Source organism: Styela clava, chromosome 15 (genome assembly GCF_964204865.1).
Source record: "Styela clava chromosome 15, kaStyClav1.hap1.2, whole genome shotgun sequence".
NCBI classification, from domain to species: Eukaryota; Metazoa; Chordata; class Ascidiacea; order Stolidobranchia; family Styelidae; genus Styela; species Styela clava.
Window position 1 is genome coordinate 4,608,027 of NC_135264.1, and position 11,124 is coordinate 4,619,150.

General features: G+C 35.0%; 1 protein-coding gene across 2 annotated transcripts; it reads left to right on the forward strand.

Moving 5' to 3' along the window:
• The first annotated feature begins 3,606 nt into the window (after positions 1–3,606).
• Positions 3,607–10,697, forward strand: LOC120334451 (transmembrane protein 150A-like). Of its 2 annotated transcripts, none has more exons than XM_078120595.1 (5): positions 3,607–3,926; positions 8,065–8,326; positions 9,059–9,242; positions 9,760–9,785; positions 10,044–10,697. In XM_078120595.1, the coding sequence occupies exons 2-5, from the start codon at positions 8,141–8,143 to the stop codon at positions 10,299–10,301; spliced, it is 654 nt and encodes a 217-aa protein (XP_077976721.1). In that variant the 5' UTR covers positions 3,607–3,926; positions 8,065–8,140; the 3' UTR covers positions 10,302–10,697. The 2 variants fall into 2 exon arrangements, with proteins under 2 accessions (XP_077976721.1, XP_039257897.2); XM_039401963.2 differs by lacking the exon at positions 3,607–3,926 and adding an exon at positions 7,041–7,252.
• The last annotated feature ends 427 nt before the right edge of the window (positions 10,698–11,124 follow it).

An 11,124-nucleotide genomic window follows, 5' to 3' on the forward strand; every position in this document is an offset into this window, starting at 1 on the left:
GATAGTATACGTTTGCAAAAACTTGAAGAATGCCATAATGGATATCGCCGAAAGGGAACAACTGTCTCAAACCTGAAGAGTCCATTCAAACAGAACTCTGTAAAGTTCGAGGAATTAGCGCCGGAAGTATTCTTAGAAAATGCCCTCGCATAATACCAGACGTTCCAACTAATTTCTTGGTATACTAATACAAAGTTTACGTTTACGTTAGGAAATAAAGAACAGCACTTATCAGTTTTACACATGGCCTAGTCAGTACATATTAAAAAACGACAATATGTCCGTAACGTAGTTATAAGGGTTTACTATGCACTTCCGCTAAATTTTTTAAAAATGAGCAGAATTTACACAGTAGCTCATTTTCGACATTCATTCCTCAAAAACCTCTACATTAAATAAAAATAATAAAGACAGCATTTCCATTAATTAGGGGGGAACAAATCACTATTAGACATGATTTTATAAAAAAAACAGAGCGGTGGCGTTTCGACGTGGGCATACATAATGTCATATAATCTTCAACTTAATTTTGATACGCAGTGTAAGATAATATATTGAAGGGGTTCTGTAATCTATGTAAATTCAAACAATAAAGGCATCATTACAACACATTGGGAAAATGAAGCTCACTTGTACATCTTTTCAAATGTAGGCCTATAAAACATTTGTAAAATATTTTAATTGTTGTTTTAAGGCAGGCCTACTGTACAATGAAAGTGCTCAATCTTATGATTATGATTTAACATTTCTTTTTATAGCACATGTTGCTAGACTCGACATGTTGCTAGTAAGGATGCTAAGTGTGATTACTTACAAGTATTCGATTTTTACATTTTTGATTCCGATTTTCGATTCCTCGACATAGCTTACAGAGAAAACATCCCCACCTAAACAATACCATATGAAAAAAACAAGAGCGTTGTTCAAAAATAAGAACACTAAGGCCCGAACTAAGTAGTATGGGTTTTCAATCTGTTACAGTAGACAAAATCGCATACAAAAAAAATAATCCCTTGAAACAAAATTTTTCAAAATACATAAACGTAATAGCTACAATCTTTAATTTTAACAAAAACAGCAACATAATACCAAAACGATCTGTATGTCCACTTTGTGTTCAAAAAATTACTTGTATAGCAAAAATTTATTGCAAAATAAAAGGTTCAATTCGTCTTCCTGTAATTTTGATCGTAATTTGGATAATATGGCAAGCTCCTCTGAGCTAAATGAGATCAGAATGAACATCGTGATTGCGACGAGATTTGAGATGGCCAACAATTAGGCCAGGCGCACACAGCCGCAATATATTTATTGCGACGCAGTATATTTTTCAGAACCAATATTGATTATTGAACCTGCACCCGCACGTGAAACTTTATTGCTTTGTGAATTTAGGCAATATTTTGAGTGAATTTATTGCTGCTCTATTTTTTTCGAGCAATAGGACATGTTTTATTGCTGGCGTGATGAAATATTGCTTTGATGCGTACCGTAGTTTTGTTGTTTATGTGATATTGATATGAAGTGTGGGATTAGAATTAAAGGTTTATTTCAGTTTTGTGACATGGTTTAGTCGGACATGAGATGGGTCTGTCAGTAGATACTGGTACAATGATGCCTGTACACATGTAGCCTACATGTATTTTGGTACCGGTATGAAATAAATTCTGAGAACATGAAGTCGTTAGTGATTTTTATTGTTTTCAGTTTGATAATAAACTTTTTGAAACGTGATCGTTTTGATATATTTGGAAGCATAGGGAAGCACCAGCGTTAACGAATAGTTGACATCGGGCGCAATGACATTGATCAATGAGTATATTGGGTTGATACATACTGAAATGGATGTGAGGTGCACAATAAGAAATGACTCAAACACAAAAGAGAACCGTATAAAAGTTGAAACCGTACTTAGTTAGATGAAATTTTACGATTCGATGTAGCCTACAGCTGATTTTTGAGAGTCTATACTGAAAGACGGCGAGTTTCAGCCACAACAAAAATCAGAATCATATTACTGGTCATATGCAAAAGCGCTCTTGTAAAGTACCAGATTTTCCCGTGTATTCATCTCCGGAATGCCAGTCCTATTGAACTAGTCAATAGCCTACTCAATTTAGTTAGAAAATCGATACGACGTGAAACTTTTAGATAAATGAGTGATATGTTATGTGGTTCATCTAAGTCCTAAAGGCTCAGATGTCATCATTTATTGCTGGTATACGAGGGGATCTAAAGATACAGCTTTATTGCTTTTGAACTGTGGTCATGCACGAGAAATCCACAATTCAAGACGCCACCAATATCTGTTAAAACTTAAGCCGGTTAAAATCTATTTGTGTGTTACCAACTTTACCAATAAAAAACAATTCTCCGGCTGAGTTGACCATTCTGAGTTGGAATTCGCTTCGGTGGTGATTTCTACATCGTGGTCTTCATACGATGCCATGTGTTATCAAATCTTCTAAGGGTACCTCGTTTTCCCGGAGCATGATCAAATTTTGGGCCAATGTTCACTGATGTCCACGTGAATGTGAAGGTAATATTTGACTACAATCGACCGCTTGTTGTCTGACCTGTTTTGGGTGTTTTGTGATTTTTTGTTCGAGTCTGTGCTAAAACCTTGGAATATGATTCTAACACACGGGTATTTTTTCTGTTTTATTCATTTCAATATTTTATTACTGGTCCGCGAGCCTATTTTAATTGATGTTGCTTGCACGCCAGGGTGGAAATAATTGTGAACCACCAAACAGTTACGTACAATAACGTCACACCAACGTCCCCCAAACTTACAGTCGACATACAGGTACATTGTTCTCATTAAGATAATCGAATATAGATAATGGTGTTTGAAATTACTGTAATTTTCTAGATGTGGGGTCGCGAGTATCTGTCGTCTTTGATTTTACGAAAACTAGGTTCGCGAAAAAAGGGTCAAGATCCATTGTCTCATACCATACGATTTTGGAAATAAATAAAAGAATAGCCTTCTAGCGACAGCAACACTTTTTACCTACCGAAAATTCCAAGACAATTGATCCAGTATGTAAAGAGGAAGCTTTTTTGTTCACAACAACAATAACAAAACTTCGTATCCAATAAAACAATAAACAGGGGAGCAAAGCTTAAATATATAGACGCGAAAGCCAAAACGAAATACTTTACCCATAATTTCATTAAAACCATATTCTGAACGAAGCAGGAATTATTGAACGGCTACCGTAACTGTGCATCTAGTGCAGTTTAGTACCACAAGGACTTCTACTGGACGTGGCATAAATATTTTTGCAAATGCTATTTGCACTGCCAAGTCGTTATACTGGACTCCCGGTTGCCTACCGTACCCATACTAAAACAGTTCTGTTGAGCAAGCACCGAATTCGCAAAATCCAAACGGAGACAGTCTTGACGCTGAATCGATTTAAAATAGGTTATCGCGCCCGTTACTTCAATAGTGAAGTCCTTACGTAGCGCTTTTCTGTACCGAGCCATCGATAACGTGTTTCGATCTCCGTCCTAGAGTTGAAAATAAGTGTTTTTAATGTTTTTATTTGTTGCATTACAGACTTGGATTTAAATTCTATTACTCATGTTAAAGTTTGAGTGTATATTTTAATATATCTGTATTTAGATCATTTCGATTCGATTACGCAGCTTGGAACATACGAACGTTTGGCATCTTATTGACCTCCAAAGGGGTTCAGATTGGAAGTTTACTCCGTTAAAGTACGTTTTATAATATTGGAATGAGAACACGAGGAGTAGGAGAAATAAAAGTAATGCAAAAAAAGGATTATAGTCATCTGGTTTCTAATGCCCGGTGGAGTAGGATTCCAAATGTGAAACTCAAATCTGGACTAGAAATCACCACGTCTGACACGAATGAATACGTTATAATATCGACGCGGCAGAACATGAGTAAGGTAGGTTACACTTCATTGCTTCAGAATGTGATTCATTAATCTAAACACTATTCAAGTGGTAAGATAAGTGAGTAATTGGTAAGATAAAGTATGGTGATTGGTAGAGCCTTTACTCTAAATTCATTCATATATCAAAACATTATATTTATTAGACAGCGTTTGTGGCTCCTCTATTCCTCCCTCAAAAAGCCTGTCGCAAAAGATGAATGAATGTGTTTGCTAAGCACAGCCCGTTCGTGAAAATCATGTTCTTTTAATAGCTTTTACAGGGTAAGAATACAGTTTATGCGCGAGACCAACCGAGAGGGTAGGACTATTTTTTTGTGATTCACTATGATTAGTTTTAAAAAAATAAAATAAGCAAGGAGTGGGCGAATCGACTAAACTATATAGCAGTACTATTCGCGATGCGAACCGCGATCAAGCCGCCGTTGTTTTATCGATTACTTAGGCACAGCACAATGGTGTAAGAAAGAGAATGCGTTGTGAGTTACAGTATCTTACTTTTGGCCAACCATATAATATTGAATAAACGATGTAACAGAAAAGAGATACATATTATACAAAGTATGCTAATTTGTGCCTCAAACGCATATATTGAAAGCCGCGTTATTCTAAAAGTTGGCACAAGTCTCAATATACATAGAAGGCACAGTCCTAGACTGCAGTTAAAATTTAAAAAGCCTGATACAAGTTAGATTATAGCAACTAACCCCCAAATGTACCCCATTTCATGTTTAAATCATCAAAACAAAGTTAATTTTTCCCAAAATTCGAACAAAGACTTTCGTAGGAATCAAATTACACCAGTTTAAGAAACATAACATGTTCCACCCAGTCATTATCAAATTAAAATTTATATTCTCAAGACCTTTGGCACTGATTGAAATAATTATATCTAAGTTCCCATCCGTACGATGTACATAATTACCTTTATTGAGATAATAGGAGTTCCTGTTTATAACGTGAATCACGAGCTCACGTTTACAGTATTTAATAAGATTTATGATGGACGTATAAATACGACTCGTTATCTTTCAAGGGGAGGACGATGAATACTATTCAAAGCTAGTAGGGATAAATGTTATAAGATTTATATTCTGTGTGTTGTGGAAATCTCATTCATCTACCAATCACATATGCTATAAATGGTGACAAAACCGACTTGAATTAACCTTCTGAAACGGACCAGATCAACGGGCAACAATCAGGACAGGCAACAATTTGACGGAATCAACCAAAAAGCTGACCAAGCGAAAGCTTTCAACAATTGCCGAGAAACCGTCTCTACAAAACGTGCGAAAATCAAATTCGACCAACTTACGAACGTCGGGGAGATTCAAATTGCCTGGAACAACAATTGAAGTAGCAAATTGTTGGCAAGCCGAAATAATCAAAAACATTATGAAAAGACAATAAACTCAATTGAAAACAGTTGCACTATGGTAACAGACTCTGGAAACGTTAAAATTATGAATATGGACTGTATTGAGCATCGATCGAAATGAACTCTTTTAGAACATGGTATATGTTCGAGATGAAAAACCTAATCAAAAACAAACTGTTGAAAACAATGAACTATATACATGGACTGTTTTACTGTAAATTACGCGCTCTATTCCGAACAATAGAGAAATTGTCGCGCTTACCTATTGGATATACAGATCAGGAGCATGTAATTCTACAATTTGTTTCATGATTTGCAGGTTTTTCTCCTCATTGAGACAGACATTTTTCATTCTTCCACTAATACTAAGGTAAAGTACTTCTTTTTCTTCTTATATATATATACATGGCGTTTCATTCGGCTTTCAATTTTTATAAATTAATTAATGGTAAAACTTTGAATATTCTAATTTCAAATACCTTTAAAGAGATTTATATTATTGAATATTTGTGGTTAGCATTCCTTTTCGATTAAATAGATTTCGTTTGAATTAAAATGCTTTCTAAAAGTAGATTCGAGCGAGTCATACTTTTAATTATTTACAAAGCCGTCATATAGAACGGTAAAATAATAAGCTCGTTTAACAAAAATTGTATCCAAAAGCGTTATTTTTTTAAAAAAGCCCTGAGATGGCATAAACTTAAAAATGCGTTTTTTCTTCCCGACATGGGACAAGCATATATTGACCAACTAGGTCGCAACGCGTTTTTTCTTCCCAACATGGGACAAGCATATATTGACCAACTAGGTCTACAATATCGTAACAATGCGATAAAGCGAGTATAAGTATTTTAACTTAGCGAAATACATTAAATTGAAAATATGTTTAAACCGTCCAAACCAAAATTTTTCAAATAAAAATACGCCATCCTTCTGTAATTCTACTTTACAATCTTTACTCTTTCTATAAACTCTTCTTTATTTCAATGTCGTGTCTCATTGTAGATCATATACATGTAAATATTTTTTTTGACCTATATCATTAATTTTAGCATTGTGTATTGTATTTTTCTATATATATATTTTCAATTTATTAGAGGGTGCCAAATCTTTAAACTTCCAGTTAGTAAGATGGGGAGATAATATAGCAACTAACCCCCAAATGTACCCCATTTCATGTTTAAATCATCAAAACAAAGTTAATTTTTCCCAAAATTCGAACAAAGACTTTCGTAGGAATCAAATTACACCAGTTTAAGAAACATAACATGTTCCACCCAGTCATTATCAAATTAAAATTTATATTCTCAAGACCTTTGGCACTGATTGAAATAATTATATCTAAGTTCCCATCCGTACGATGTACATAATTACCTTTATTGAGATAATAGGAGTTCCTGTTTATAACGTGAATCACGAGCTCACGTTTACAGTATTTAATAAGATTTATGATGGACGTATAAATACGACTCGTTATCTTTCAAGGGGAGGACGATGAATACTATTCAAAGCTAGTAGGGATAAATGTTATAAGATTTATATTCTGTGTATCGTGGAAATCTGAGAATAAAATCAAACAGAGTTTTCTAAAGTTTCCTTCATTGACGTGGGCGTTGAAGCTGAAGGGTGAACGGGTAACTTGCAAGTCAGAGACAATCTACAAATTAGCAATATACGGTAACATACCATTCATTTACAATCATTTATGCTATAAGATCACCATTCTTTTGTTTTCTTGGTTGTATCGACTACTTAGTAATTGCTCGTGTCTGTGATGATCCATCAGGTAATAGACTGGTACGCGTAGAGTTGCCTCTGGCAGTTCACGAAAAGCCTCGTTTAGAAATGTGATGTATACTTACTAAATGATGAATTTCAAAAGCTGCATGCTTCTACCTTTGGGATTATCACTGCTGACAGTCTGCGGTATACTTGCTTGGTGAGTTGCATTGAATATGTTGTACAAAATGTTTCGCGCCAGTATAATGAAATATCTTGGGCATTGGTATAAGAATCGTTCTACACCAGCGGATATTGAATAAAATGCAAAATCTTGAAATTATGAAGCATTGTCATTTAGACTGCTATAGTGCACTTTTATACTTTAATAACGCATACGTCGATAACGTTTTAAGAGCTTCGTAATTATACGCAACTCTAGCGCAACCGCCTCTTTTCCGAATTTAACCGAATTGACAAAATTAACGTCGCGTAGTAAGTATGACGTTCGTCTTTTGTTGTTAAATTTGGCATTTAACTGAGAACGATTGCCTGGCGGTAGTTTTGGAAATAATCTATAACGCTAAGTTAATTTACATACATCTACACACGTATTATCTGATTCGGTCGTCACACAAGAATGCCGACGTAAACTTGAACTAGCACGAACTCTCGTTTGATCTACAATCAATAGGGCTGGGAAATTCAGGGTAAACACTTTAACCGTTAACCGGGTAAAATAAACTTAATTAATTAAATTAAAATTATCTTATCCCGGTATGGCTCAAAATTATTCACGAATCGAGATAGTTTCATGATCGCTCTGCTACAAGGGATATGCAGCGTGGTTAGGACATGTGGACGTATTTTAGTAAAACCCGATTACGTTATTACATGTCATGTATGTGAGAAATATAATTTGGGTACCGACGTTGACAAAAGTTCTGAAATTGGCCGTTCATTTCTTTGATGTTGCCATCCACAAAGATGGCTTTTAGACGATACATGTTTACATTTCACCAATTTTTTCAGCTATGGGATCGCCAATTCGGAAAAAAGCTATCTTCGCCGACGAAATGGAACTCCCGCTTATGTCAGTGATTTCGGAATGTTTTTGCCGGAGTCATCTCTATTTGTATTCGTTTTCAATTGGAGTGCTGCGTGTTTGTTTGTTATGTGTTTATCATTTTACAAATTTGTCTGTGCACAGATAGGTAATTCGTCATTGAATGTTGCTGCGTTTGTATTTGGCTGCATCACGTCAAGTGGCATTAGCGTTGTTGCTTGTTTTCCGGTGAGTAATAGAACGTTTTTATTGCTATTGTTGTGGTGGGGACCAGCATTCACTGCTATGATTCTGAAAGTGTGACTAGTGTTCACAAGCTCAATACCACATACTTCTCGCTACCGGGGAGCACTTATAAGCATATCAGCAAGTGGACGTTTATGAGTTGTAGACCTACCGGAATAACTAATGAAATAGCTTCTAACTAGAGATTTTGTCAATCGTCGAATATTCACCCTGTGACTACACTTCGTTAATGCGATAAACTCACTTCGATAATTTCATGTCTTTCAGATTGGTTTTAAAATGAGTGAACTAACTATTCTTCCATTGACCGCCAAATCTGGTCGTTTTCTTTATTATCGGGTTCTCGATCAATAAAGATATATTTTCCGATACTTTTACTCAACTAATTGTAAAATATTTTCTATCTGTGCGTGGTATTCTGCTGTTTTCCCTGCATAAATTGGGCGATGATCTAACAAAATTATACTTCTCATTTTATGAAACTTCCAGTTCCATTTAGCTTTATTCTAGGAAAATAACCGTATGCTATTGTATAATATAATCTATAACTAATGCAACAACATCAATCCTGTATTTAGCTCACATTGTTTTCATGTTCTATCAAAAACAATCATTCTATGGGATATGCGTTCTACGTAGAGCAATTTACAATTTTGATTATCGTGTAAACTGTAATATGCCATGCAAACAAAATTATTTATCTTGTTTCCTTAGTGGAGGGATCATTTAGTCGGAATTCACATAACTGGAGCGGCGATGGCATTTTGTGGTGGAACGTTACAGTGCTGGCTGATTTGTTTAATTACATGGAAGCTTTGTCGCAAGAGATCCGGATTTCCTTATTTATTCCTCATCAGAACGACTTTATCATCGATTCACACTGTTTGCATTATTTTATGTATCCTTTCAAAAGCTCAAACTAACTTTGGTTTAGCATTAAATTGTAGTTTGATGATAATGACTATTTAAAACGAGTATTTATAATACAAATTAGGTTCCCGTACATCTGAACCCACGACAATTGCACCCATGAAATTTTTTTTTGTTTTACGTTATTTGAACCCATACCAACCCTAACCCATGGGTTTTAGCACCCGCATATAGATTGAACCCGCGGATATCTACATGGGTTCAAATGTACGTGGGCTCAAATGTACGGTCACCTACAAATTATGAACACTGCTAGACGGCCATCGCCACTTAGCTTTGAGTCCATCCCAAAGTACGCTTAGCGTAATATTTAAACAAGATCCACGACACTCATAACTTTTTACACTCTTATAAATATAAATATCTACATAAATATAGCACTTAATGAGAAGATACTGTATTATATATATTATTTAAAAAAAATTATACTGGAAATAAGACGACATTTTTTAATGTGAAACCAACATCCTTAACTCGAAAATCAGTTGGCTCCTTTCTTGGTCTAATATATGTGAGTATGGGTTACTGATTTTGTTTGCTACATTGCTACAATGATATTATCAATTCTGTAGTCACCAAGCACCTAAGGTGGCGTGAAAAATGCACTGTAATAAATAGCTGTGAATTAATTTCTGTATATAATATACCGATTCTAAAATATGTTATATTTCCGTGAATAGTGTTGACCTGACTGAAAGTCCTCGCAAATGAAAATTGTTTTTAATGCAGAAGTATTAGAAATTTTCATTAAGTTTTTTGTTTATTTCAGTTGTCAAATTGGGAAAAAAGAGAGCCCGCGGTCATCTCGGAATGGATAATGTTATTTGCACAAATACTTTTTTATACAAGTATGTCGCACGAGTTTAGTAATATTAAATTCATTCAACTCGAATTAAAATACTTCAAGAAATCGTCGAGAACGTTACACGGTGTTTGCAATGAGGTAGTTGAAATGAAAATCTCTGAGTCTCCGAAAGTGGAACAAGTAATTGAATCAGAAAATTCTGTAAAAGGAATGTCATCTTAGAATGATGTGTAACCATATGTTTGAGACTGTTGTGCTGCGCATTTACCGCCGACGTTGTATGTTTTTCACTTTGATGCTCAGGGCAGTTTAAATGATTTGTTAAATTCGCAATTGTGTTTATATTTTTCCATTTTCCTATACAAAGCGTTTGATCTCATGATCACACCATAATATTATACCCTTATGTTGCCTTGAACGGATATAATTATGTTATATTTCAAGTTTCTGACTAAGTTACGATCAAATTAACTTTTACACATTATATATATTATTTATTCTTTTGACTAGGCTCTTTTGAATTCACACCGAGCAACTTTGATTTGAATTTTAAGAAGCTTATCTTACTCATTGCCGTTTTATAAGTTCACAAATATATATACTGAATTTAAAATGAAACCGTAGGTTAAAACGTGTTCTCCTCGTATGGTCTCTACTTGGTGACACTGCAAATGTCAAAATCAAATCACCGCTAGACTGTTGTTGGCGAGTTTGATAAACGAGGGAAACTTTTCGTCAAATTTTGAGTTCTGCATATCGTCACGCTAATAACCGAATTGCGTAAGTCATTTTTAGCAGTTTTGAGAAAATCGTAAAAAACTTCCTAATGAAATTGCTATGCCATTGAGAATCAATAATTTGCCATAGTTCAATTTTTCGATCGTAGACGGATCCAATTTAATTTGTATGACGCAGTCAAGTGACGTCATAATGGCGCACTGTGACTTAGGCAGAAATGTGTCTATGACTAGGGGACATACGCAATTTTGCAACTTGACTATATGTACCAGTCCTGAAAACAAAACAATCCAAAAATGAATGTAAT

What these genes read in the sequence shown, in the direction of transcription:
- LOC120334451 (XM_039401963.2), top strand. Translation starts at nt 7,179, where the DNA reads ATGATGAATTTCAAAAGCTGCATGCTTCTACCTTTGGGATTATCACTG. An exon ending in GCGTTGTTGCTTGTTTTCCG is followed by an intron (nt 8,327 to 9,058) that starts GTGAGTAATAGA and finishes TTGTTTCCTTAG; the next exon opens with TGGAGGGATCATTTAGTCGG. An exon ending in CCTTTCTTGGTCTAATATAT is followed by an intron (nt 9,786 to 10,043) that starts GTGAGTATGGGT and finishes TGTTTATTTCAG; the next exon opens with TTGTCAAATTGGGAAAAAAG.